The 25,526-nt window shown below is 43.1% G+C and overlaps 1 protein-coding gene across 7 annotated transcripts in view; it reads left to right on the plus strand.

Annotated features, from left to right (window-relative positions):
* Nucleotides 1–25,526, plus strand: part of PARP4 (poly(ADP-ribose) polymerase family member 4) — a 122,203-nt gene that overhangs the window by 65,796 nt on the left and 30,881 nt on the right. For all 7 annotated transcript variants that reach the window (XM_073339260.1, XM_073339270.1, XM_073339310.1 and 4 more), the window contains exons 22-28: nucleotides 4,711–4,906; nucleotides 5,157–5,227; nucleotides 6,186–6,373; nucleotides 9,521–9,620; nucleotides 15,685–15,855; nucleotides 20,968–21,048; nucleotides 24,293–24,373. In XM_073339260.1, the coding sequence (XP_073195361.1) occupies nucleotides 4,711–4,906; nucleotides 5,157–5,227; nucleotides 6,186–6,373; nucleotides 9,521–9,620; nucleotides 15,685–15,855; nucleotides 20,968–21,048; nucleotides 24,293–24,373 (888 nt within the window). The remainder of the gene's footprint in view (nucleotides 1–4,710; nucleotides 4,907–5,156; nucleotides 5,228–6,185; nucleotides 6,374–9,520; nucleotides 9,621–15,684; nucleotides 15,856–20,967; nucleotides 21,049–24,292; nucleotides 24,374–25,526) is intronic.

Genomic DNA, 25,526 nt, shown 5'->3' on the forward strand with positions numbered 1-25,526 from the left:
ACTTGCCTTCCCCATCCCTCTTCAGGGACCCCTCTCTTGAGAGTCTCCTTGCGTAGGAGGTAAAGGGGTTACTACAGCTTGGTGTGGTGGAAGAAGTTCCTCTCGAGTACAGGAATATGGGGTTTTGTTCCCAGTACTTTTTAATCTCAAAGGCCAGGGGCAGTCTATGGCCCATGCTGGACCTGCGAGACCTCAACAAGTGCCTAAAGAAGTTAAAAGTTCTGCATGCTCTCTGGGCCTACTGGTAAACGACAAAAAGTCAACGTTAGTGCCAGTGTAGAGGATAGAGTTAATAGGAGCAGTCCTCAACTAGACCTGTGCCAGGGTATTCCTGCCGCTGGAAAGGTTCCACGTGTTAATGGACCTCATCACTGAAGTCTCCGCATTCCCTCTGATTACAGCCAGAGTCTGTCTGCTCCTCCTGGGTCACATGGCAGCGTGCACTTATGTGGTCCATCATTCCAGGCTCCAAATGTGGCCCCTGCAACAATGGCTGGGGATGGTCTATTCCCAGTCCAGAGACCCCCTGGAAAAGATTGTTACCATTCCCCAGGCGATACTTACCTCGTTGCGATGGTGGACCGATCATAGGACAGTCTTGGAAGGGGTTCTGTTTGACAGCCCCCGTCACTCCATCGAGTTGGTGTCAGACTCCTTGGACCTCGGCTGGGGTGCTCATCTCAGCAATCTCCAGACACCGGGGATGTGGTCCCTGGAGGAGGCGAAGTTGCACATAAACGTCAAAGAGCTCCGAGCAGTCTTGCTGGCGTGTGGAGTCTTCCTGCCCCACCTGTCAGGCAAGGTGGTACGAGTCCTGACGGACAACACAGCCCCATCAACAAGCAAGGGGGAGCGCGCTCGTTGGCTCTCTGTCAGGAGGCGCTCCATCTATGGGACTTCTGCTTCAGCCACTAAATCCACCTGGAAGCTTGTCACCTTCCCGGTGTCAAGAATACGCTGGCGGACCAGCTCAGCAGGGACTTCTCTCACCACGAGTGGTCACTCCATCCAGAGGTAGCCTGCATGATCTTCCAAAAGTAGGGAACTCCCCAAGTTGACCGGTTTGCTAGCAGACAGAACCGAAAATGCCACTGGTTGTTGCAGTTCAAATACAAGACAGAACAAGCTTTAAGCAAGCAAGCAGGCTGGTCTGCTAAGGGCTGGTCTCCTGTCAGCTTTCCACCCTCTCTTTTATTCTTTCTCTCCCCCCGCGCATTACATACTCCAACAGATAAAAGGAATACACTGGCTTTGTTTAATATTCTTATTTACCAATATCTATCTACCGCATTCCTTGCTCTCGGGCCTTGAGCCCAGTCCTGGGAGGCTTCCCATGGTTCATGTAATCTGGGGGAGATTCCAAGGTTCATGCCCTTGAGAGGAGCCGTGTGTGCACTGCTCCTACACAACACTCCAGGTGTGCCCTGAATGTTGCCAAGTGCATGAACCTTGCATGAATGCTACAACCGGTTTTGCTCTCAACAAGGTTTAAGCAAGGGCTCGCTCTCCGATGCCTGCCTTCTTGTCGTGGTCAGGGAGCCTGATGTATGCATTCCCGCCAATTCCACTCATCAGCAGGGCCCTGGCAAAGATCAAGAGAGATAAAGCACAGGTTGTTTTGATTTTCCCAGCGTGGCCTTGCCAACATTGGTTCGGCACACTCATGAACTTGTCAGCGGCACCTCCCGGACCTACTGTGACAGGACCATGGTCAGCTCTTCCAGCCCAATTTTGAGTCCCTCCATCTCTCGGCCTGGAGGCTGCATGGCTGAATCCGGAGGAGCAGACCTGTTCGGAAGGAGTCCAACAGGTCTTCCTGGGGAGTAGGACAAGGTTTTCCTTCTGGGCATCCGAGCATGGCATCTCTCCCTCGCATTCTTTCATACAGGCTGTCCTGGACTACCTGCTCCATTTGAGGAACCAGGGCCTGGCACACTTTCCCATTAGAGTGCATCCAGCAGCCATTTCCACATTTTACCCACTGATCCAAGGACAGACGGTGTTTTCCCATGACATGATGGTCAGATTCTTGAGAGGGCTCAAGAAACTCTTCCCACAGGTATGGACTCCTGTCCCACAGCGGGATCTTAACTTGGTCCACCCTAGGCTCACCGGCCCACCCTTTGAGCCACTGCGTTCCTGCTCCCTTGCCCACCTGTCATGGAAGGCCGCGTTCCTGGTGGTGGTGACGTCAGCAAGATGGGTCTCTGAAATTAGAGCCTTGACCTTAGAACCTCTTGTACACAGTCTTCTACAAAGATAAGGCTCAGTTGTGGCCCCACCGGGCCTTCCTGCCAAAGGTGGTCTCCACCTTCCATATGAACCAGGACATCTTCCTCCCGGTGTTCTGTCCCACACAGCACAAGACCAATGAGGACAGACGTCTTCACTCCCTGGACATCCAGAGGACCTTGGCTTTCTACTTAGAATGTACCAAGCCTTTCTGAAAATGGATTCAACTCTTCATCACTACAGCAGATAGGATGAGGGGTCACCCGGTGTCCTCATGCAGGATTTCCAATTGGATCACCTCGTGCATAAGGACCTGTTACGACCTGGCAGGGGTTCCGCTGCCGCTGATTGTCATAGCCCACTCAGTGAGAGTACAGGCATCTTCGATGGCCTTCCTGGCACATATCCCTATCCACGACATCTGTAGAGCCGCAACATGGTCCTCTGTTCACACATTTACTGCTCATTATGCCATCACTCAGCAGGCCAGGGATGACACTGGGTTTGGCAGAGCTGTGTTGTAATCCACACTTCTGTGAACTCCTACCCACCTCCAGGGATACTGCTTTGGAGTCACCTAATATGGAATGGACATGAGTAAGCACTCAAGGAAGAAAAGACCGCTACCTTTTCCATAACTGGTATTCTTCGAGATGTGGTGTTCATGTCCATTCCACAACCCGCCCTTCTTCCCCACTGTTGGAACTGGGTGTGGGTGGGGGGAGCCGGCAGCATCCCTTATACCATGCCATGTGGGTGCCACTCCAGAGGGCGCTAGAGCCAGTCCCCTACGGATACTGCTTAGGGAAAAACTTCTGGCACCGGTGCATGTGGCGAGCACACACACCTGATATGGAATGGACATGAGCAACACATCTGGAAGAACACCAGTTATAGAACGGGTAACTGTCTTTTGCTGTTCCAGCCCTTGGAGTTATGGATCCTTTTAAGCCAGGGAGGAAAGTAATAAAGAAAAGAACAAAACAGCTCTTTAGTTTGTTTTCATTGTGGGGAGTTCAGTCTCTCATTTTTTTCCCTTTTTATCAGGGTTGCTTAGTTTAAACGAACAATTAGTCAATCAAGATTTGCCTCTTAGGTGGTGGCCACATACTCCCAGTCTTTCCTGAAGTGGGGAGGAAATGAGAGTGCCCTATTTCCTTCTCCGGGCTCCAATCTTCTCCTCTCTGTTGAAAGTCATCTCTACTCCTCCGTCTCCTTCCACTGAGCACCTCCTTGTCTCACTGAAAGCCTTAGGCTTGTCCTGATTAACTCCCTGGGTGGATCCTCTTATTCTAGAATTCTGAACTTATTTAGTTTTGGAACAGAAGTTGATTAAGCAAATTCAGAATAATTCATCCACACAAAGAATTAATCAGGAATAGCTATTTCGCTAGAATTGCACTTCAGACCTTAATTCGAATTAACTTCGACTGTAGACAAGCCCAAGTGTATAAAAGCACTTAGCTTTTTATAAAAAGAAAAGGAGTACTTGTGGCTGTTACTCTGAAACCTAGCTTTTTATAGTCTCTCTGTTCATAAGACTCAGCTGGTGGTTTCACCTTTCCATTACCTAATAGGCCACAGCTGTAGTCTCTCTCAAGTCCTGACATCAATCTCTCATGGTTCAGCTGAGGTTGGAATACGCTTATCTCACCACACCATAGATGGTAACCCATGATCATACTGGAGGGAGGGATTCCACTATGTGAGAAAATTTTAAAACAATAAATACAATCTTTTCTATAACAAAGTAGCTACCTGCTGGAATAAACTTGTATTGAATTCATGGGTTTCTTTTCTGTATTTCCACTCTATAAGCTTAGAGAATGCAGGTTTTTGAACTTTTTAACCAATCACAAGTGCAAGGCAATACAGTGCATGCTTGTTCTCCTGTTTTCTTCAGAAAAAACATTGTACTTTTAAATAAATCTATTTTTAAAATTCTAGGACTTCTCATGAAGTGACGATGGTGTTGATGATTTTAAAAAAATAAGGCTGTTTCTTATTTCCGAGAAACAACTCCATTCTGATTGCAGAAAAGTAAAATAGATGGAACAGAAAACACTTGCAAATTTCCCACTGAATTTCTTACCCACGAGGGATGAGCTAGGGATACAGGACAGGGAGAGCTACTCTCGTCAAGATTTAATACAAACAAACAAAAAACCCACTTGCTCACCTCTAGACCAGTGGTTTTCAACCTTTTTCCATTTGTGGACCCCTAAAAAATTTCAAATGGAGGTGCGGACTCCTTTGGAAATACTAGACTGTCTGCGGACCCTCCGGGGTCCACAGACCACAGGTTGAAAACCACTGCTTGAGACATTTGGCTTTATTATGTTCAGATGCCACAATAATGGGTGACCTTATGAAAACCTAGATACATATAGTGATCTTTGTAAAATGTTTAGCACCCTTTTGGCACTATATAAATAACAGTGGTGCATTGTGTTGATTATCAAACTCTTCTTTCTTCAGGCATGCATGCTTGTATTTCAACCAAAGTTTGAAACAAAGTTTAAAGGAATCCAGCTGTCTGGAGAAATTATTATTTGTCTAGATTGCTCCAATTCCATGGAGGGTTCAACACTGCAACAAGCAAAGAAGATTGCTCTCCATGTTCTACAAATGTCTTGTTTTAGACAGAGAGTGAATGTTATCAGATTTGGCACGAGTAAGTTTTCTTTTGTTGGATGCTGACTTTTATTACTTTCTTGTCATCCTTATCTTTATGCTCATCAAGCAGTAATATATTAAACTGGAAACCTGACGGTCTCTATTATTTAGTAGTAGAGAATACTTTTATTGTGGTTTTTCTAATAGTAAAAATGAAAGCATTCACTGCATAATGTCACCATTCCGAAGTTAATGAAATATAACTTAATGTTGAAAGGAAGAACTTAATTTCAGTTTTCACGCCACAGATTTCACAGAATTTTCTTCATATTCAAAGGATATCAAAAGTGATCTTGCAGCAGTGAAGGAGTTTATTATCGTAAGTAAAATTGTTTTTCTCTGCATGCTACTGAGTGTTTCTTTGCCCGCAGGGATTCCATGTAACGTGCACCGTCATGTTGTTTTGTGGCTTTATTTGAGGCCACCTTCTAAATTACTTCCATGGCTTAGTTTTAGTAGTATCCAAGAACCCATTGTCCCTGGTAACAGGTGCATCATCTCTGTTGTATGTCCTGTTATAGCTCAGTGAAAACTTAAGGTAACTCATGGTAGGTGTTAGTCATAGGACAATAAAAGTTGGAGATGGGAGAGTCATACTGGATCATCCAGTTGATCTTTCTGAAATTTAGGATTATTCTCTATTTATGATCTTGTCCAGTCTGGTTTTAAATGATTCCTCAAGTGATGGAGCTTCCACTCCTTCCTTTGGAAAACTTCTCTGCAGCATAATAAATCTGACTACCAGGAAATCTTCCTGATGTTCCTCCTAAATTGTACCTTTTAAAATGTCATGCCCCCTTCCTTTGCCCTCTGGTGACTTTGTAGCAGGACAGGAACAGGTACAGACATCCATGTGAACCTCCCTGCTCTCACAGCACCGTCTTTCTGGCAGTGAAGACAGCACTTGAATATGCCAGTGCACTTGGTCATCCCAATGAAAGGCAAATTCAATTGGCACTGTCTTGGAAGGAAGATTAGATTGTAAATTCTGGAGTGAAGGGATTGTCTTTTTGCTCTGTGTTTGTACAACTTCTAGCACAGTGGGGTTCTGGTCCATGACTGGGGCTCATAGGCACTGTCACAATACAGATAATAACTACTACAGGATGGCAGAAGGCAAGCTCAGTTGTAAGAAGGGAGCAATCACTTGTACTTGGAAACTGGGAGAAATTTACCATGGGAAGGAAAACTTAACTCTTCACTACAGTTTATTCTGGGGAAAGTTAGAAATAAAATCCAAACTTTCAGATAATCATTTTATTATTTTTTCTCTTTAGTCTGCTACACCTACAATGGGAAATACTGACTTATGGAAAACCTTACGTTATTTAAGTTTGTTGTATCCTTCTCAAAGAGAACGTAACATTCTTCTTCTATCCGATGGGCACATTCAGAATGAGAGCATGACCATTCAAATTGTGAAAGAGAATGTCAGACACACCAGGTTATTTACATGTGGTTTTGGGTAAGTACAAAATGAATGAACAGTTGTACTGTGCTGTGCTTCAGACTTAAAAATCACTGATAATTTTACTGGAAATGAAATGTCAATGTGTTGAGGATCATAAGGTTTGTGAATGTGTTGTCTTTATCACGTACATATAGATGGAATGCAAAAAAGTGAATGCCTCATTCTACAATTAAAATAAAAAATTCCAGGAAATTCCAATTTGAGATTCCCTCAGTAGAATTTACTTTGCACATATGTAGTTTTGTCTGTTCCTCTCATTTTTCTGAAATGTGTAATTTTAATATATTCCTGTTTAATGTAAAAAGCATGCCTTAGAATGGGAAATAGTTAAAATTGTTGAAACTTTAACTTTTAACATTTCCTGACTCCATAACTTTAATAGTGCAGTAACATCGTTTTCTGCATTGACTTTTTTTTAAAATAAAGATTTAAAAAGAAATTACCACTGCTTTCTAAAATAAGCACTTAATTGGTTCTAATTAGGCTTTGTCTAGACTAGGATTTAAAGATGTGTTAAAAGATGTTAGCTAACATGTTCTGAGTAACTATAAGGTGGGTAGAAAGCTGGCTAGATTGTCGGGCTCAACGGGTAGTGATCAATGGCTCCATGTCTAGTTGGCAGCCGGTATCAAGTGGAGTGCCCCAAGGGTCGGTCCTGGGGCCGGTTTTGTTCAATATCTTCATAAATGATCTGGAGGATGGTGTGGATTGCACTCTCAGCAAATTTGCGGATGATACTAAACTGGGAGGAGTGGTAGATACGCTGGAGGGCAGGGGTAGGATACAGAGGGACCTAGACAAATTGGAGGACTGGGCCAAAAGAAATCTGATGAGGTTCAATAAGGATAAGTGCAGGGTCCTGCACTTAGGACGGAAGAACCCAATGCACAGCTACAGACTAGGGACCGAATGGCTAGGCAGCAGTTCTGCGGAAAAGGACCTAGGGGTGACAGTGGACGAGAAGCTGGATATGAGTCAGCAGTGTGCCCTTGTTGCCAAGAAGGCCAATGGCATTTTGGGATGTATAAGTAGGGGCATAGCGAGCAGATCGAGGGACGGGATCGTTCCCCTCTATTCAACATTGGTGAGGCCTCATCTGGAGTACTGTGTCCAGTTTTGGGCCCCACACTACAAGAAGGATGTGGATAAATTGGAGAGAGTCTAGCGAAGGGCAACAAAAATTATTAGGGGTCTAGAACACATGACTTATGAGGAGAGGCTGAGGGAGCTGGGATTGTTTAGCCTGCAGAAGAGAAGAATGAGGGGGGATTTGATAGCTGCTTTCAACTACCTGAAAGGGGGTTCCAAAGAGGATGGCTCTAGACTGTTCTCAATGGTAGCAGATGACAGAACGAGGAGTAATGGTCTCAAGTAGCAGTGGGGGAGGTTTAGGTTGGATATTAGGAAAAACTTTTTCACTATGAGGGTGGTGAAACACTGGAATGCGTTACCTAGGGAGGTGGTAGAATCTCCTTCCTTAGAGGTTTTTAAGGTCAGGCTTGACAAAGCCCTGACTGGGATGATTTAACTGGGAATTGGTCCTGCTTCGAGCAGGGGGTTGGACTAGATGACCTTCTGGGGTCCCTTCCAACCCTGATATTCTATGATTCTATGAAAAGTCTAGTGTAGATTTTTCAGGGCTTGTCTACATTAGAAAGTTATACCACTTTTACTCTATTGGTACAACCCCCCCCTAGTGCGGCTGCAGTTATATTGGTATTAAAGTACTTTACACTGGTATAGTATTCCCACATGGGTAAGGGAATAACGATACCATTACAAGTTACCTTTATACCGGTATAACTTAATCCATGCTCGGGCTCTTATGGTATAACTATTTCAGTAAAAAAATTACACCCAACATACTTATACTGGTGTAGCTTTTAAGCATAGACCAGACCTCAAAGTAGACTGTTAACATATTAAACTGGTTGAGTTAAAGTAATAATGGTGAATGAGAGATAAGTTCACACTTTTCCCGATGCTGTTGATTGGATAGAGACAGTTTTATGCAAAGCTGAATTAACAGAGAAGCAGTGCATCTTTTTATATTGTGATGGTTGTATATTGGCAACTGAAGAAAATAGATTTTTTTTTTTAAATGAAAGGTTAGAATTTTTAGAATATTGCAAAATGCAACAATGGTTGTAAAGAGACTTTAAAATTGTGCATGCCACGCTTTCTCTCAGGCCTGTGAATTTTGTCCTATTTTTGAGGTAAATGCAGTTTTATTCCTTCATTTTTATTTGTTTTTTTCCAGTTAATTTTCACCCTGTCAATGGTGTAACATTTTTTTAGCAGTAAGTCCTTTATCTTGAGAAAATGGGTGTATCAAATCCTGTTTTCTTTTTTTGCTACTGCCACCCCACTTAAAGTTACAGATTATTTGAAACTTGTCGTCCATTTTGTTAGGCAGTCTCTTTATTTTATACATTCATTGTCCTTCCCCTTCGCATTACTTAATTACAGTAGCTTCCGTCCTTTGTAAATAGATCACACAAAATTCTGCATTAGTTAAAAACTCTTGTCTGTTAAGCAATTTTGGCCCCACAATCTTGATTTAAGATCACCCATTTCCAGAAAAAATTGCTTGACAATTCAAAATGAAATGCTGATGGCTTTCAATGGAAGTAGGGCGTCTATTTAATGTAGGCCCCTTTGAAAACCCCTGCCTCAAAGATCTTACATCTGTTATGGAGAAACTCAAGAATGCATTTTCCTTAAAACCCTGTGAACATGTACTTCATCCTTCATTTCACTACTTCCTGTGGGAAACCAATGAGTTGGCTTTTCTCTGTGTGTGATTTGCACTAATTGAATGCTGAATTTTCAGAGCTAAGACGTGGGTTTTAAACCTATATGCTCTGGGGATGAACATGGGAAACACTGCTGCTCTTGTTGGTTTTCACTCTTGATAGCATTAGAATAGTGATAAATATAGGCAGCCCTCTGTCAGGATGGAGCATGCGTTGGATCTTGCCAGTTCTGAGCTTTGTTTAATGTAGATGTGAATGAAAGAGGGGGATTTAAAGAAATTGGAGAACTTGCTAGACTATTAAAAAATTAAAATGTTTGGAATCAATTTCAGATTATCAGTTTTTACTTAAAAAACAAAAAACAAATCTTTTAAAATGTGGTTAGTTCCACAGCAAATCATCACATGCTGAGATCTTTGTCTCAATATGGCGCTGGAGCATATGAATATTTTGACCCAAAATCGAAGTATAACTGGCTAAAAAAGGTAAGTTTTATCAATCCTGAATATATTTTTTCTGAATTTTACACTATTGGCAGCTGATTTGGGTGGAACTCTTTGGGAGCCTCAAAGTTTCAAATTGGGAGGAGCATGTTCTCGGGATTGTGGGGTCTTGCTGTTTCAAACAGGAGTACTCTTGGTGTTTTAACAGACAGAGGACTGCTTTATATTGGGGAATGGGGCCTTTGTGTCTCAAAGAGCAGTTCCCTCTTAAGTGAGATGTTGGACTCCACCTGAAAAGCAACTCCCTCTAACTTTCAGATACCACACCAGTTTCAGACCAGGGACCCCACGAAAAGGAGAAGCTTCTGAAATATCTTTCCACTGCCCTTCCTCTTTGACGCCTCTGATTTTTAAAATATAAGTTCACCTGGGTGAAGAGTGGTACTTCTCTCTTGCGGGATATGTACACTCCATCCCATATGCCGGGTCACATATGGTGAGAAGAAAGGAAAAAACTTTATAGGAGCCAGTTGGGTCCTGTGTTCATGACCCTGACTATAAAACGTGGCAGTACAGCCTAGTGGCTGGAGTCAATAAAGTTGCCCTTCTACTCAGGGCAGCGCGGCCTAATGGCCAGCGTCAGTAAAGGCGCCCACTTCTGGAGTACTGGCTCGCTGGGGATGCGGGGTTCCACCTAGGGTGTGTGGTGCTCAGGGTAAGGGGACTCAGGTCTTCCTTGCTCCTTTGAGTCCTAGCCCAGGGCCCTGGCAGTGATGGAGGTGCTCACCCCCAAGTCAGCAGGGGTCCTCCCAAAACATCTTGACTGGTTCCCTGTTTCGCTCACTGGAGAAAAGTCTAAGTCCCCTGGCCTGCTTTCTACTCTTTCTCCCTCAGCGATGCTCCATGGTTCCCAAGGGTCTCTAGGGTCCTAAAGACTCTTCTCAGGGCTCATCAGGCAGCGTGGAGTCTGTCTGGAGCTCTGTGTGCCATGGCTCTGTAGTGGGGGCATGTAGCAATTCCCTGGAGAAAGCCTGTAGTCTGCGTCCTCCCCCTTCAGCTGCCTGTCCAGACTGAGTTGGGCAGGCTGCTTCTTTTTATACTCTGCCTCCAGGCAGAACATTCCCAGCAGGGTTGGTGGGGCGGGGCTTCCTCAGCCTGCAAAGCACAGTTAACCCTTTTGGGGCTGGCATACGGTAGGTACACCCCATCACATTCTCATTTTAGGAACTTGGTGAGACTATCTCAGTAGTTTATGATGCTGAGGCGATGTTGGCTGCTACTCTTTGAATGACCTCTGCTGGAAAGTTGCAGCAGTGTTCTCTTTCAACCAGAAACTTGTCAGTTTTCTCCATTGTCTCTCCTTGTTTGAACATAATTTACATTATAAGGGAAGAGGAGATGGTATTTGGTGTGAATAAGAACCAAATTTCAGTTTTGTTCCTTGTTTACAACACTGAGAGAATAAAATAAAATGAAAAGACTCCATGAATTATTTATTTATTTTAGTGTCAGATTCTGTTGTACTCTTCTTGATTAGGGCTTGGTCTACACTTAAAACTTAGGTCAATGAAGCTACAGCATGCAGGGGTATGAAGGCCAAAAAAGAATTTGAAGAACAGCTAGCCAAAGACTCAAAAAGTAATAGCAAAATTTTGTTTAAGTACATCAGAAGCAGGAAACCTGCTAAACAACCAGTGGAGCCACTGGACAATCAAGATGCTAAAGGAGCACTGAAGGATAAGACCATTGTGGAGAAACTAAATGAATTCTTTGCATCAGTCTTCATGGCTGCAGATGTGAGGGAGATTCCCAAACCTGAACCATTCTTTTTAGGTGACAAATCTGAGGAATTGTCCCAGATTGAGGTGTCATTAGAGGAGGTTTTGGAACAGATTGATAAACTAAACAGTAATAAGTCACTAGGACCAGATGGTATTCACCCAAGAGTTCTGAAGGAACTCAAATGTGAAATTGCAGAACCACTAACTGTAGTCTATAACCTATCATTTAAATTAAATCAGCCTCTGTACCAAATGACTGGAGGATAGCTAATGTGATGCCAATTTTTAAAAAGGGTTCCAGAGGTGATCCCAGCAGTTACAGACTGGTAAGCCTGACTTCAGTACTGGACAGACTGGTTGAAACTGTAGTAAAGAACAAAATTGTCAGGCACATAGATGAAGATAATTTGTTGGGGAAGAGTCAACATAGTTTTTGTAAAGGAAAATCATGCCTCACCTATCTACTAGAATTCTTTGGGGGGATCAACAAGCATGTGGACAAGGGGGATCCAGTGGATATAGCATACTTACATTTTCAGAAAGCCTTTGACAAGGTCCCTCACCAAAGGCTCTTAAGCAAAGTAAGCTGTCATTGGGTAAGAGGGAAGGTTCTCTCATGGATTGGTAACTGGTTAAAAGATAGGAAGAAAGGGTAAGAAGAAATGGTCAGGTCTCAGAATGGAGAGAGGTAAATAGTAGTGGGCCCCATCGATTTCAACATATTCATAAATGATCTGGAAAAAGGGGTAAATAGTGAGGTGGCAAAATTTGCAGATGATACAAAACTACTCAAGATAGTTAAGTCCCGGGCAGACTGCAAACAGCTACAAAAAGATCTCTCAAAACTGTGTGACTGGGCAACAAAATGGCAGATGAAATTTATTGTTGGTAAAAGCAAAGTAATACAGATTGGAAAACATAATCCCAACTATACATATAAAATGATGGAGTCTAAATTAGCTGTTTCCACTCAAGAAAGAGATCTTGGAGTCATTGTGGATAGTTCTCTGAAAACATCCACTCAATGTGCAGAATGTTGGGAATCATTAAGAAAGGGATAGACAATAAGAAAATATCATATTGCCTCTATAGAAATCCATGGTATGCCCACATCTTGAATAGTGTGTGCAGATGTGGTGGCCCCATCTCAAAAAAGATATATTGGAATTGGAAAAGATTCAGAAAAGGACAACAAAAATGATTAGGGATATGGAATGGCTTCAGTATGAGAAGAGATTAATAAGACTGGGACTTTTCAGCTTGGAAAAGAGATGACTAAGGGGGGGAATATGATAGAGGTCTATAAAATCATGACTGGTGTGGAGAAAGTAAATGAGGAAGTGTTATTTACTCTTTCTCATAACACAAGAACTAAGGGTCACCAAATGAAATGAATAGGCAGCAGGTTTAAAACAAACAAAAGGAAGTATTTTTTCACACAACACATAGTCAGTCTGTGGAACACTTTGCCAGAGGATGTTGTGAAGGCCAAGACTTGTGAAGGGTTCAAAAAAGAACTAGGTAAGTTCATGGAGGATAGGTCCATCAATGGCTATTAGTCAGGATGGGCAGGGATGGTGTCCCTATCCTTTGTTTCCCAGAAGCTGGGAATGGGCAACAAGGGATGGATCACTTGATGATTACCTGTTCTGTTCATTCCCTTGGGGGCACCTAGCATTGGCCACTGTTGGAAGAGAGGATACTGGGCTAGATGGACCGTTGGCCTGACCCATAGAATATCAGGGTTGGAAGGGACCTCAGGAGGTCATCTAGCCCAACCCCCTGCTCAAAGCAGGACCGATCCCCGATTAAATCATCCCAGCCAGGGCTTTGTCAAGCCTGACCTTAAAAACTTCTAGGGAAGGAGATTCCACCACCTCCCTAGGTAACGCATTCCAGTGTTTCACCACCCTCATAGCGAAAAAGTTTTTCCTAATATCCAACCTAAATCTCCCCCACTGCAACTTGAGATCATTACTCCTTGTTCTGTCATCTGCTACCACTGAGAACAGTCTAGATCCATCCTCTTTGGAACCCCCTTTCAGGTAGTTGAAAGCAGCTATGAAATCCCCCTTCATTCTTCTCTTCCGTAGACTAAACATCCCCAGTTCCCTCAGCCTCTCCTCATAACTCATGTGTTCCAGTCCCCTAATCATTTTTGACTCTTTCCAATTTTTCCACATCCTTCTTGTAGTGTGGGGCCCAAAACTGGACACAGTACTCCAGATGAGGCCTCACCAATGTCGAATAGAGGGGAACGATCACGTCCCTCGATCTGCTGGCAATGCCCCTACTTATACATCCCAAAATGCCATTGGCCTTCTTGGCAACAAGGGCACACTGTTGACTCATATCCAACTTCTTGTCCACTGTTACCCGTAGGTCCTTTTCTGCAGAACTGCTGCCTAGCCATTCGGTCCCTAGTCTGTAGCAGTACATGGGATTCTTCCATCCTAACTGCAGGACTCTGCACTTGTCCTTGTTGAACCTCATCAGATTTCTTTTGGCCCAATCCTCCAATTTGTCTAGGTCTCTCTGTATCCTATCCCTACCCTCCAGCGTATCTACCACTCCTCCCAGTTTAGTGTCATCTGCAAACTTGCTGAGGGTGAAATCCACACCATCCTCCAGATCGTTTATGAAGACATTGAACAAAACCAGCCCCAGGACCGACCTCTGGGGCACTCCACTTGATACCGGCTGCCAACTAGACATGGAGCCATTGATCACTACCCGTTGAGCCCCACAATCTAGCCAGCTTTCTATCCACCTTCTAGTCCATTCATCCAGCTCATACTTCTTTAACTTGCTGGCAAGAATACTGTGGGAGACCGTGTCAAAAGCTTTGCTAAAGTCAAGGAACAACACGTCCACTGCTTTTCCTTCATCCACAGAGCCAGTTATCTCGTCATAGAAGGCAATTAGATTAGTCAGGCATGCCTTGCCCTTGGTGAATCCATGCTGACTATTCCTGATCACTTTCCTCTCCTCTAAGTGCTTCAGAATTGATTCCTTGAGGACCTGCTCCATGATTTTTCCAGGGACTGAGGCGAGGGTGACTGGCCTGCAGTTCCCAGGATCCTCCTTCTTCCCTTTTTTAAAGATGGGCACTACATTAGCCTTTTTCCAGTCATCCGGGACCTCCCCCGATCGCCATGAGTTTTCAAAGATAATGGCCAATGGCTGTGTAATCACATCCGCCAACTCCTTTAGCACTCTCGGATGCAACGCTTCCAGCCTCATGGACTTGTGCTCGTCCAGCTTTTCTAAATAGTCCTGAACCACTTCTTTCTCCACAGAGGGCTGGTCATCTTCTCCCCATGCTGTGCTGCCCAGTGCAGTAGTCTGGGAGCTGACCTTATTTGTGAAGACAGAGTCAAAAAAAGCATTGAGTACATTAGCTTTTTCCACATCCTCTGTCACTAGGTTGCCTCCCTCGTTCAGTAAGGGGCCCACACTTTCCTTGACTTTCTTCTTGTTGCTAACATACCTGAAGAAACCCTTCTTGTTACTCTTAACATCTCTTGCTAGCTGCAACTCCAGGTGTGATTTGAGCTTCCTGATTTCAATCCTGCAAGCCCAAGCAATATTTTTATACTCATCCCTGGTCATTTGTCCAATCTTCCACTTCTTTTAAGCTTCTTTTTTGTATTTAAGAGCAGCAAGGATTTCACTGTTAAGCCAAGCCGGTCGCCTGCCATATTTACTATTCGTTCTACACATCAGGATGGTTTGTACCTGTAACCTCAATAAGGATTCTTTAAAATACAGCCAGCTCTCCTGGACTCCTTTCCCCCTCATGTTATTCTCCCAGTGGATCTTGCCCATCAGTTCCCTGAGGGAGTCAAAGTCTGCTTTTCTGAAGTCCAGGGTCTGTATTCTGCTGCTCTTCTTTCTGCCTTGTGTTAGGATCCTGAACGTGACCATTTCATGGTCACTGCCTCCCAGGTTCCCATCCACTTTTGCTTCCCCTACTAATTCTTCCTGGTTTGTGAACAGCAGGTCAAGAAGAGCTCTGCCCCTACTTGGTTCCTCCAGCACCAGGAAATTGTCCCCTACATTTTCCAAAAACTTCCTGGATTGCCTGTGCACCGCTGTATTGCTCAGTATAGATGCTCTTATGATCTTATGAAGAATCCACACCCCTGAGCACTGCAGTTATACCAACCTAATCCCCTGGTGTAGACACAGCTAGGTCAACAGAAGAATACTTCCGTCAACCTAGCTACTATCGCTCAGGGAAGTGCAGCGAAAAGAAAACTCCTTCTTGTGATATTTTTCCTATTAGAGTAATGTATTTAACTGATTTGCATCTTTTTTCACAGATAGAAAGCCAGAGATCCAGAATATTTTCTCCAGGATGCAGTTCTGTCTCTATTAAATGGCAACAGTTTGATGCAAATGCACCAGAGCCATTGCAGGCTCCTGCTCAAATACAGTCTTTATTTAACAACGAAAGACTTCTTGTCTATGGATTTATCCCACATTGTACTCAGGTAAGGAATGATACAAAGAAGCATCTTCTTTTTTGGGTGGGTAAAAATTAATATATACAATGGAGTCGCATCTTACGCGGAGGTTAGGTTCTCAAGTCAGCGCGTAAGGCGAAAATCGCGTATAGTCAAAATTACCCTTAAAAATCCCTTAAATCTCCCATAAAGTACAGTATACTGTACATGGTTTTGTGTACACAATCCTTTACAGTAATATGTATAAATGTATAATGTATACAATAATGTACAGTATATAATAAAGAGTACATATGCAAAATATAATTTTACAGTATTTTTAATTACAGGGGGTTGTCAGGGCTTGATGTCGATCCAGGAGACAGATGATGGAGAGCTTGGGTGACTGAGAGCGAGTTGTAGACCAAGTGGTTGGCTCTGGTTCAGCTTGAGAAGTTGATTGCGTAGGCTCATCTGCTGCTGGTTGTTTTTCCTTGAAAAACATGGTGATCGGCAACAGTCGCTGTTGTCTCTTGAGCTGCTCAACCATTTCTTGATGTGGTCTCAAATCGTCCGTAATACTACATGTGATCCCTCGTTCCATAGAGGGATCATATTCAGAAATTAAATCATTCAGGTGTTTCGCTGCTTGGAACACTTCAGCAAAAGTATGAAGATTCCAACTTGCTGGCTCTTCCTGTTCATCGTCATCATCTTCGTCTTCTGTAGACGATTTTATCAGTTCCTCTAACTCTTCGTTAGTCAATGTTTCTCTATGGCTCTCAGTTAATTCTTCAATTCCTTCCTCAAGGATGTCAACGAAGCCATCACCACCCACTTGCCTGGCCACCTGAACAATGCGTTTCACTTCTTTGTCAATGGTCGGGAAACCCTTAAAATCATTCACACATTCTTTCCATAGGTTTTGCCAACATGCATTGACTGTTTCGGGCTTGATTGTATCCATTGCCTGTTTAACATAAGTGATGCAATCGGCATTGAAGGACTTCCAACACTCCATCACATTAAGATTAGGATCAGCATCCATAGCACTACGTATCCGTGAGATCGCAAGCCTCGTGTATGTGGCCTTGAAACAGCGAATCACGCCTTGGTCAAGAGGTTGGAGAATGGAGGTGGTATTGAGGGGAGAAAGATGACATCAACATTATTATGCACAAACTGGAGTGCCACAGGGTGGCCAGGAGCATTGTCTATGATCAGCAACACTTTAAAGTCAAGTCCTTTCTCTTCGAGGTACCGCTTGACCTCCGGAAAGAAACGCTTGTGGAACCAATCCAGAAATAATGCTGCCGTCACCCAGCCTTTTTATTTGATTGCCAGAACACAGGCAAGAGATTTTTGTTCTTGCCTTTTAGGGCACGGGGATTTGCAGCTCTGTAGAGCAGGCCCGGCTTTATTAAATGCCCAGCCACATTGCCACAAAACAACACAGTCACACGGTCTTTAGCTGCTTTGAAGCCAGGGTCTTGTCTTTCTGATTTCGAAATGTAAGTGTGGTTGGGTGTTTTTTTCTAGAAGAGCCCAGTCTGGTCAGCATTAAAAACTTGTTCCGGAAGATAGCCCTTTTCTTCTATGATTTTCTTTAATTGTTCAGGGTAGGCTTTTGCTGCCTCTTTGTTGGCAGATGCAGCTTCACCAGTTGTCTGAACTTGTTTGAGGTTGAAGCGGTTCCTAAAACTGTTAAGCCAACCTTGACTGGCTTTGAATTCCTTCTCATCAGAAGGCTGTCCCTCTTCGGCGGGAGGTTTGAACAGCACGTAGAGGCTAAGAGCCTTTTCTCGCAACGTGTTGCCATCGATAAGCACACGTTTACAGTTCATGCCTTCCAGCCACAAGTTTAATGCCTTTTCAGTCTTCACTAAAGTCTTATCACGCACCTGGCTTGTAACCTTAGCAGTTATTGGAGCACTTGATGCCATGGCTTGATGAATTTCTCTCTCTCGAATCTTGATGGCACGGATGCTAGATTTGTTGCAGCCATATTTACATGCCACGTTGGAGACCGACATACCATCTCTCAGTAAGTCCAACACAGCCAGTTTTTCCTCCAGCATTGGAACAGATCGCTGTTTCTTTGATTGAGCACCAGATGAAGTAGTTGGCTTGCGTTTAGGGGCCATGTTGTATGAAAAATACGTATCTTTAAACACTAGAATCACACTCAGGGTGGCGAGATGCTCACACCTATGAGAGGCATGCAGGAACTGAGACCGACTCAGGGAAGAGCAGATTCACGTCTCACACTCACTCCAGGGCATACGCTTATAGCGTGGAATGGTGGGCGGAATCGCCCGCACTATTTACAGGTATTTTGTTATTTTTCCTTTTTTTTGCTGAGCGCATAGAGTTGAATTCGCATAAGTTAAGTGCGCGTATGATGCGACTCACCTATAATGCACTGCAAAGCTTCCTATATATTGATTGCTGGGATAAATTTTGTGTGACTTTCTTACACTGGCTTAAAAATGTTGTTTAAAAGCCTCACTGTGCCTGACCTGTAAGAAATATGGAGAAATAGGTGGTCCCTGCCCCAAGGAATGTACAGTCTTACCAACAGTCTGTACTAGGTGAACAACCAATTACTGACAACGATCCTCTTATTTGTCTTAGGTACTTACATGGCCTCCATTACCACAGTGCATCACTGTCTTTAATATATTTATCCTCACAACACCCCTATAATGCAGGGAAGTACAATCACCTGCATTTTACAAATTAAGAACTAAGTGACCCAGGAAGTGTCTTGTAGAACAGGGACTTGAACCCAGATCTCCAAACCTAGTACCATAATCACTAGACCATCCATCCTTCCATAGGATCATCCTTTCCCCAAATTTTTCTCAACTGGCATTGAAAATGGCTCAGCTGCTAGTGTGAATGAGACAAAACTGTTTTCAGTACAGTTACAGAAAGTACTATTGACACTTGTGTTCCCTGTAAGCTGTGCGCTTGAATGGTGGCAGGAGAGATTTAAGTGCCACCCAGCTGATTAGGAGAGTACGCACTGCTGGCAGCATGTGTTCAGGTGCCCCTCCCCCCACATTGCTCCGTCCTGCAGCTGCTCCCAGGACCCTTCTGCTGGCTGTGCAGAGTGTCAGGGGAGGGTGCTGATGTCAGGGTGTCCCCCTCTACCCCTGCCCCTGTACCCTATCTCCACAGAGCAGGGGACACAGCTTGGCTCAGGACTCAGAGCTGCTGCCGGGAAGGGTGAGTGACTGAGTGCCTTTCTTAAAGAGACAGTGCACTGTTTCTGAGATTTCCCATCCAGCAGCCAGCTCACACAGTCTCTCTCTCACCCCCCCCCCCACGCACACTCGCTCTCTCTCTCACACCCCCCCACCCACGTACCCCATCTCTGCAGAGTGGGGGAGGGAAGACAACAGGGGCCAGGACAGATCAGGAGAGCTTTCAGTGAGTTTCTTAAAGAGACAGCGCAGGACGTCTGTCAGAAACTTTCCCAGCAGCCAGCACACACACTGTCTCTGTGTCAAACACACACACTGTTTCTCTCTCACACAGATGTGCAGGTGAACAAGCCTCTGAAAGTGTGGCTGATGTGATGTGATTAGGTCCTATGATGGCGTCTCTTGAATAGATATGTGGACAGAGTTAGCAACAGGCTTTTTTGCAAGGATAGGTTCCTGGGTTAGTGTTTTTGTTGTATTTGCTTCAGGTTGGGGGGCTGTCTGTAAGCAAGGACTGGCCTGTCTCCCAAAATCTGTAAGAGTGAGGGATCGTCCTTCAGGATAGGATGTAGATCCTTGATGATGCGCTGGAGAGGTTTTAGTTGGGGTCTGAAGGTGACGGCTAGTGATGTTCTGTTACTTTCTTTGTTGGGCCTGTCCTGTCATAGGTGACTTCTACCAATGTACTATATGCCCCTCTGCCATATACATTGGCCAAACCGGACAGTCTACACAAAAGAATAAATGAACACAAATCAGATGTTAAGAATTATAACATTCAAAAACCAGTCGGAGAACACTTCAACCTCCCTGGACACTCAATTACAGACCTAAAAGTCTCAATTATTCAACAAAAAAACTTCGAAAACAGACTCCAACGAGAAACTGCAGAACTGGAATTAATTTGCAAACGGGACACCATTAAATTAGGCTTGAATAAAGACTGGGAGTGGATGAGTCATTACACAAACTAAAAACTATTTCCCCATGCTAATTTTCCCCCTACTGTTACTCACACCTTCTTGTCAATTGTTTGAAATGGACCATCCTGATTATCACTACAAAACTGTTTTTTTCTCCTGCTGATAATAGCCCACCTTAATCGATTAGTCTCGTTAGAGTTGGTATGGCAATCCCATTTTTTCATGTTCTCTGCATATCTATCTATTTATCTATCTACCTATCTTCCTACTGTATTTTCCACTGCATGCATCTGATGAAGTGGGCTTTAGCCCATGAAAGTTTATGCGCAAATAAATTTGTTAGTCTCTAAGGTACCACAAGTACTCCTCGTTCTTTTTGCTGACACAGACTAACGTGGCTACCACTCTGAAACATATATTCTCTGTAATTTTATTCTTTCAAAGTGTGTTATTTTAGTGTTTTGACTGGTCTATGCATTTCATAATTTTTATTTCTCTTACACTTAAATTGAATTCTTTGAGTAGTGAGTTCTATAATGCCTATAATGTTCTGTCCTGGCTGGAGTAATTATCCCTATTTAACTTTTTTAAAATATATATTATATCTAGGTTTTTTGTTTCTACTGGTGGTGTACATCCACACATACCTTGGTGCACATAACAAAATTTATTCTGCACATGGATGGAAAAAATTAGAGGGAACATTGATTGACACACTTTTTATTAGCCACCAACCTTTATCACACAAGTTGTAGAGGGAATCAAACTTTAATAGAAACCATCTTCTCAACAAAATGTCGTATGTGATGTTCCTGTCATTGTGCTTAAATACATTTAGGATTCCTTTTTTGTGGGTCTTCTGTATAGATTCTTTTGTGTACCAGGGAAAATGTTTTTAAAGATATGCATCTGATTACTCACAACTCCAATTCTGTTTGCATTTCTGAAAATGGAGCATCACTGCAGAAGTACTGACAGCACGGAATGATAGGGAAAAATGAGAGGAATACATTTCTTATTTCTTTCAGGCCACCTTAAATGCACTAATAAATGACCAAGAATTGCAAGAAATGGTATCAACCACTGAATTACAGAAGACAACAGGAACAGTGAGTTAGGCCAATGTTATTTATACATACCATATGTTAGGGGGCTTATTCCTTCACCCACTTACTTCCCTTGTCCTTCTCGCATGAACAGAGAGCAACAATACCCGAAGTCCAAAGGTGCAAACAATTTGATGTTTATTGGGGTAAACTTCCAGCAAGCATGATTCCAGTTTCCTTTCTTAGTGTCCCTCTTTCCAGCTCTGACACCACAGAGCCTTACCTGTGTCCCTGTTCCCATTCCCCCCCTCTTAGCAAAACATGATTCCAATTTCCCCACCCCCATTCTCTGTTCCCTTCCCCCCACCCACCCCCTCACTTCCTGATTGACTGCAGACTATATAGTAAAACTTGAGTTCTGCTTAGCTATACCTTAACCAATCATTTTACTGAAATTTAACTAACCAATCCTAACATACTGTAACATGATTATTTAACCAATTATATCCCACCACCTTAATTAGTTTACACCCAGCAAAATTAATTATACAGCAGACAGAAACAATCACAGAACCAGACAGAGATTATACAGACAAACAATAGGGAAATGGGGACTACAGTGATAGAACAAACACAGAAATGAGGATTTCACATCCCAGCTATAGATAAGTGAGTTCTTGCCAGACAGGATGCTATCAAACTAAGTTTCCTGTTACATCTTCTAGGCACTTCCCTTTCTCTGGAGGCAATAGGCCTTATCAGGACAGCCCTAACAGCCTAATAGCACCTAACAGCCCAATAGCACCTTATTTCAATGTGACTAGTTTGGAATGTGAGGATGTGACCGTTCACTTCCCAGCTTATGGCTGCCTCTGCTGCTTAGCCAAAGGCCTGAGCCTAAGAACAGGGCCTCAGACTGTCACAGTAAGAGAAAGCTCTTACACCAGCAGACAGTGATTTTGATTCTTTCTTTTATACCTCTATAACTAGCTATGTGATAAGAATAAACCTAAATTCTTAGAGTATAGGCCTTTACAGACAGGCCTGAATATCTATATCCTAACACCATATGCATGTTGTTTTAAAATAGCACATACCCTTGTTTTCAGCATTTTTGCTTCTGCTGTTTTAATAAAGAACCTCAGCCTCATTTGAAGGAAGCTTTTAAAAAGGCAGCTGACTTATGTGGGATAAGTGAGCACATTTCCGACATGCTTGATGGCCCAGACTGATTTGTAAAATATAAACTTACCTGGGTGGAAGGTGGTTCTTCTCATTTTAGGAATTTGTTGGGGCTACCTCTGTAGTTTCTGACGTTGAGGTGATGTTAGCTGAACTCTGCTGGGGATGATGCAGCAGCGTTCTCTTTCAATACTTAAGCCATTGCTTTTTGGAAAAATTCTAAAAGAACTGAGGCCTGGTCTACACTACATAGTTAGGTCGACGTAAGGCCGCTAGTTATGACCTAATTATGTCAGTGTACACACTGAAGCCTTGTCGTGCCGATGTAAATGCCCAGCTACATCGACATACTAACTCCACATCCACAAGAGGCATAGGGCTTATGGCAGTGTAGTTAGGGCAATGCAGCATCTGTGTAGACACCTCTTTACTTACATTGGCTGTTGGCCATTTCAGGGCTCCAAGCTGGATCTGTGAAATTGATGAAAAAACTCAGGGAGGTGAGAAGCCTGGGTGGCTCACTCCCGCTCCCAGTGGGGAGGCGAGAAGCTGAGAATCCGGTGGGCAGCTGGCCTCAGGTCCCAGTTGGGAGGCAAGAAGCCAAGCTGGCTCCTGGCGGGGAGCTGCGCCTGGCTCTCAGTCCTGGCTCTCAATCCCCAACACTATCCCTCTTCAGGCTCTGGAAGTGCTCCTGGTGAGGATGTGCACCGTTGACAGGAGTGTAGTGTGGACATCAGTGACTGCAGTAATTGCTGAGGTGGCTGTAAGTCAACCTAACAGGTCAACTTAAGTCTGTAGTGTAGACTGTAGTGTAGATGCCCTGAGAGAGGAGGAATCGTAAAAGGCAGCACTATCCAGTGTGACCAAAGGTTGTGACTGTTTCAGTTAATATTGAAGAAACTGCAAATCCACTCCCTATGGGAAAGCACGGAAGCAGTCCTAAATAACTTCCTAAACTGAAAAGAGGAAAATGGCTAAAAGAGGCATTTATTTACTTTTCAGAGCTTGTCTACTCCTGGAAATTCACCTAAATAACTATTCCAGAATAATTATTTATTAATAATTATTTTGAAATCGTTACTTTGGTGTAAATTCATGTGTGAGCATTTTTATTTATTAATGAGTGCATCTTTGCTGTTTATCTTAATCCACATTGGAAGATATTTCAGTAAATTTCCAAGCTCTTATACAGACAAACTGGGTTGGTGCAAATGGGGGAGGTACTCACTTATCCTAATGAGTCAGGTACTCTTTAAACTACTGTCCTGAGAGGTTCAAATGCTCATCTGGGCTTCAGATCAGTATTCCTCTTCATGGGTCAAGTTTTTAGTTTGTACCTCCACAAATCACACTCCTTCTTTTGATCCCACAACTAATCAAAGGTGCAGAAAGGACAAATGCAATTTTGACAGGTGCAAATTACGATTGCAAAAAGAGAAGCTGCCTTATGAAAATCTGGGCCAAATTTCGAAGATGAGTGTTATTTTTCTATGCCTCAGATAGAATCTGAGAATTCCCACCATTTTTTCCTTTCCCCTGTATCCAGAAAGATCCCTTTGTTTTGGCTACCAACATCTAGCCAAAAAGGACTCACCAGAGGTTCCCTTCTGAGTCAGTCAATGTTTTTTTTAAAAATGGACATGTGGAGTTGATTGGATGACACATTGCTCCATGTCCTTACTGGGCTGGGTTTAACAGTCCTCAGTACTCCCACTCCTTGTTGGCTTTAACATATTACAGTTGTACAGATTATTTTCCTCCTCTTGGCTAGAGTGGTGCAGTTGAAACAGAAATTATATCACCGGTTTGCACAGTTCACTGTCCCCCAGAGCTGATGGTATAAAGGTATGATGACTTTTAAAAGTTAAAAAAATGCGCACTAATCATAAAAATACAAAATTATTTCAAACAAGGTGTGGGATGTAATGCTCCTCTATGGAAAATACTGCCTTGAAACTTTTAACATTCAATAAAATGTAACTTTAGATGCCAGTTGTCCTGAAACTGAATCCTCATTGATCAGAAGACTTTAAAAATCAGAAAACCTTATACATAAAATGGAGATTTTTAAATACAAGGTTTTAAATTGGTGATCATTTGAACTTGTCTCTTTTCCTTAATGTAGCTTCTCCACAAACTCACAGCAAGAGCCCTCATTAGGGATTATGAAGATGGGATACTTCATGAAAATGAAACAGAACATGAGGTTTGTCATTCTAAAGATAAGAATATGAACTAGGAACCACTATTTTATCTCAGTTTATGCTTAAAACAAGAACTGTTAAAGGGGTTCAGTGAAATGGGGTTAGGAAGAGGAGAGGTGGAGAGAATGTTTGACTTGGGAATGGAAATTGGAAGGTTGCAGTATGAATTTCATAGATTTTAAGGCTGAAATGGACCATTATGATCATCTAGTCTGATGTCCTGGATAACACAAGCCAAAAGAACATGCCCAGTAACTTCTGCATCAAGCCCAGAACTTCTGTTTGAGCTATAGAATATCTTTTAGAAAGAGAGAGAGTCTTGATTGAAAACCTTCAGGTGATGGTGAACCCATCACATCCCCAGATAAGTTCCACTTAGTTTCTGTTCAAGAATTGTCTACTGTCGGAAATCTTTACCTCATGTAGGTACTTGTAGACTGTGATCAAGTCACTTCTTAACCTTCTGTTGGATAAACCAAATAGATTGAACTTCTTAAGTCTCTCACTAGAAGGCATGTTTTCCGCATCTCAAATCATTTTTGTAGCTCTTTTCTGAACATCCTATTTTTCAACATTCAGTTTCACATATGTTTATAGACATGAGGGCATAATCCTGTAAACCTTTACTTGCTTGTATGTGTGAGGACCTGGTCGTGCAAACTTTATTCACCTGAGTAGTCCCACTGGAAGTCAGAGTTTTAGAAGCCAGTTGGACCCTCATGTGAGAAAAGTTTGCAGGAGTGGGTCCCAAGCTTTGGGGTCAGATTGGGGGGAAATATAGTAGTGGTACTTTTCACAGCTCTGCCTACAAAATAAGCTCTATCCATGTGAGTCGGGTGTAATGCTGCATCACAGTAAATCATGCAGATGTTTAAAATATGATGGTGCATGTTTTCAGAGCTCTACTAGTCTCCTTGAGCTTGTCTCCCCTTCACTGGGACTTGATTATGCCCATGTGCTCTTCTAGGCAAATTGGGGTTGATTGGGGGGAATAAATAAGTGATGGTACCTTCCAAATGCCATCCTCTTGAGGCACCAAAATGAGACAGTTAATTCACAGATAGTAAATTTTGCAAATCTGTGACACCCCCATACTGCTTTCTTACAAATAGTTAACACTGTTGACATTTAAATGATGGTTATTGGGCATTTGAG

The sequence above is a fragment of the Lepidochelys kempii genome, chromosome 1 (genome assembly GCF_965140265.1).
Source record: "Lepidochelys kempii isolate rLepKem1 chromosome 1, rLepKem1.hap2, whole genome shotgun sequence".
In the NCBI taxonomy this organism is placed as follows: domain Eukaryota; kingdom Metazoa; phylum Chordata; order Testudines; family Cheloniidae; genus Lepidochelys; species Lepidochelys kempii.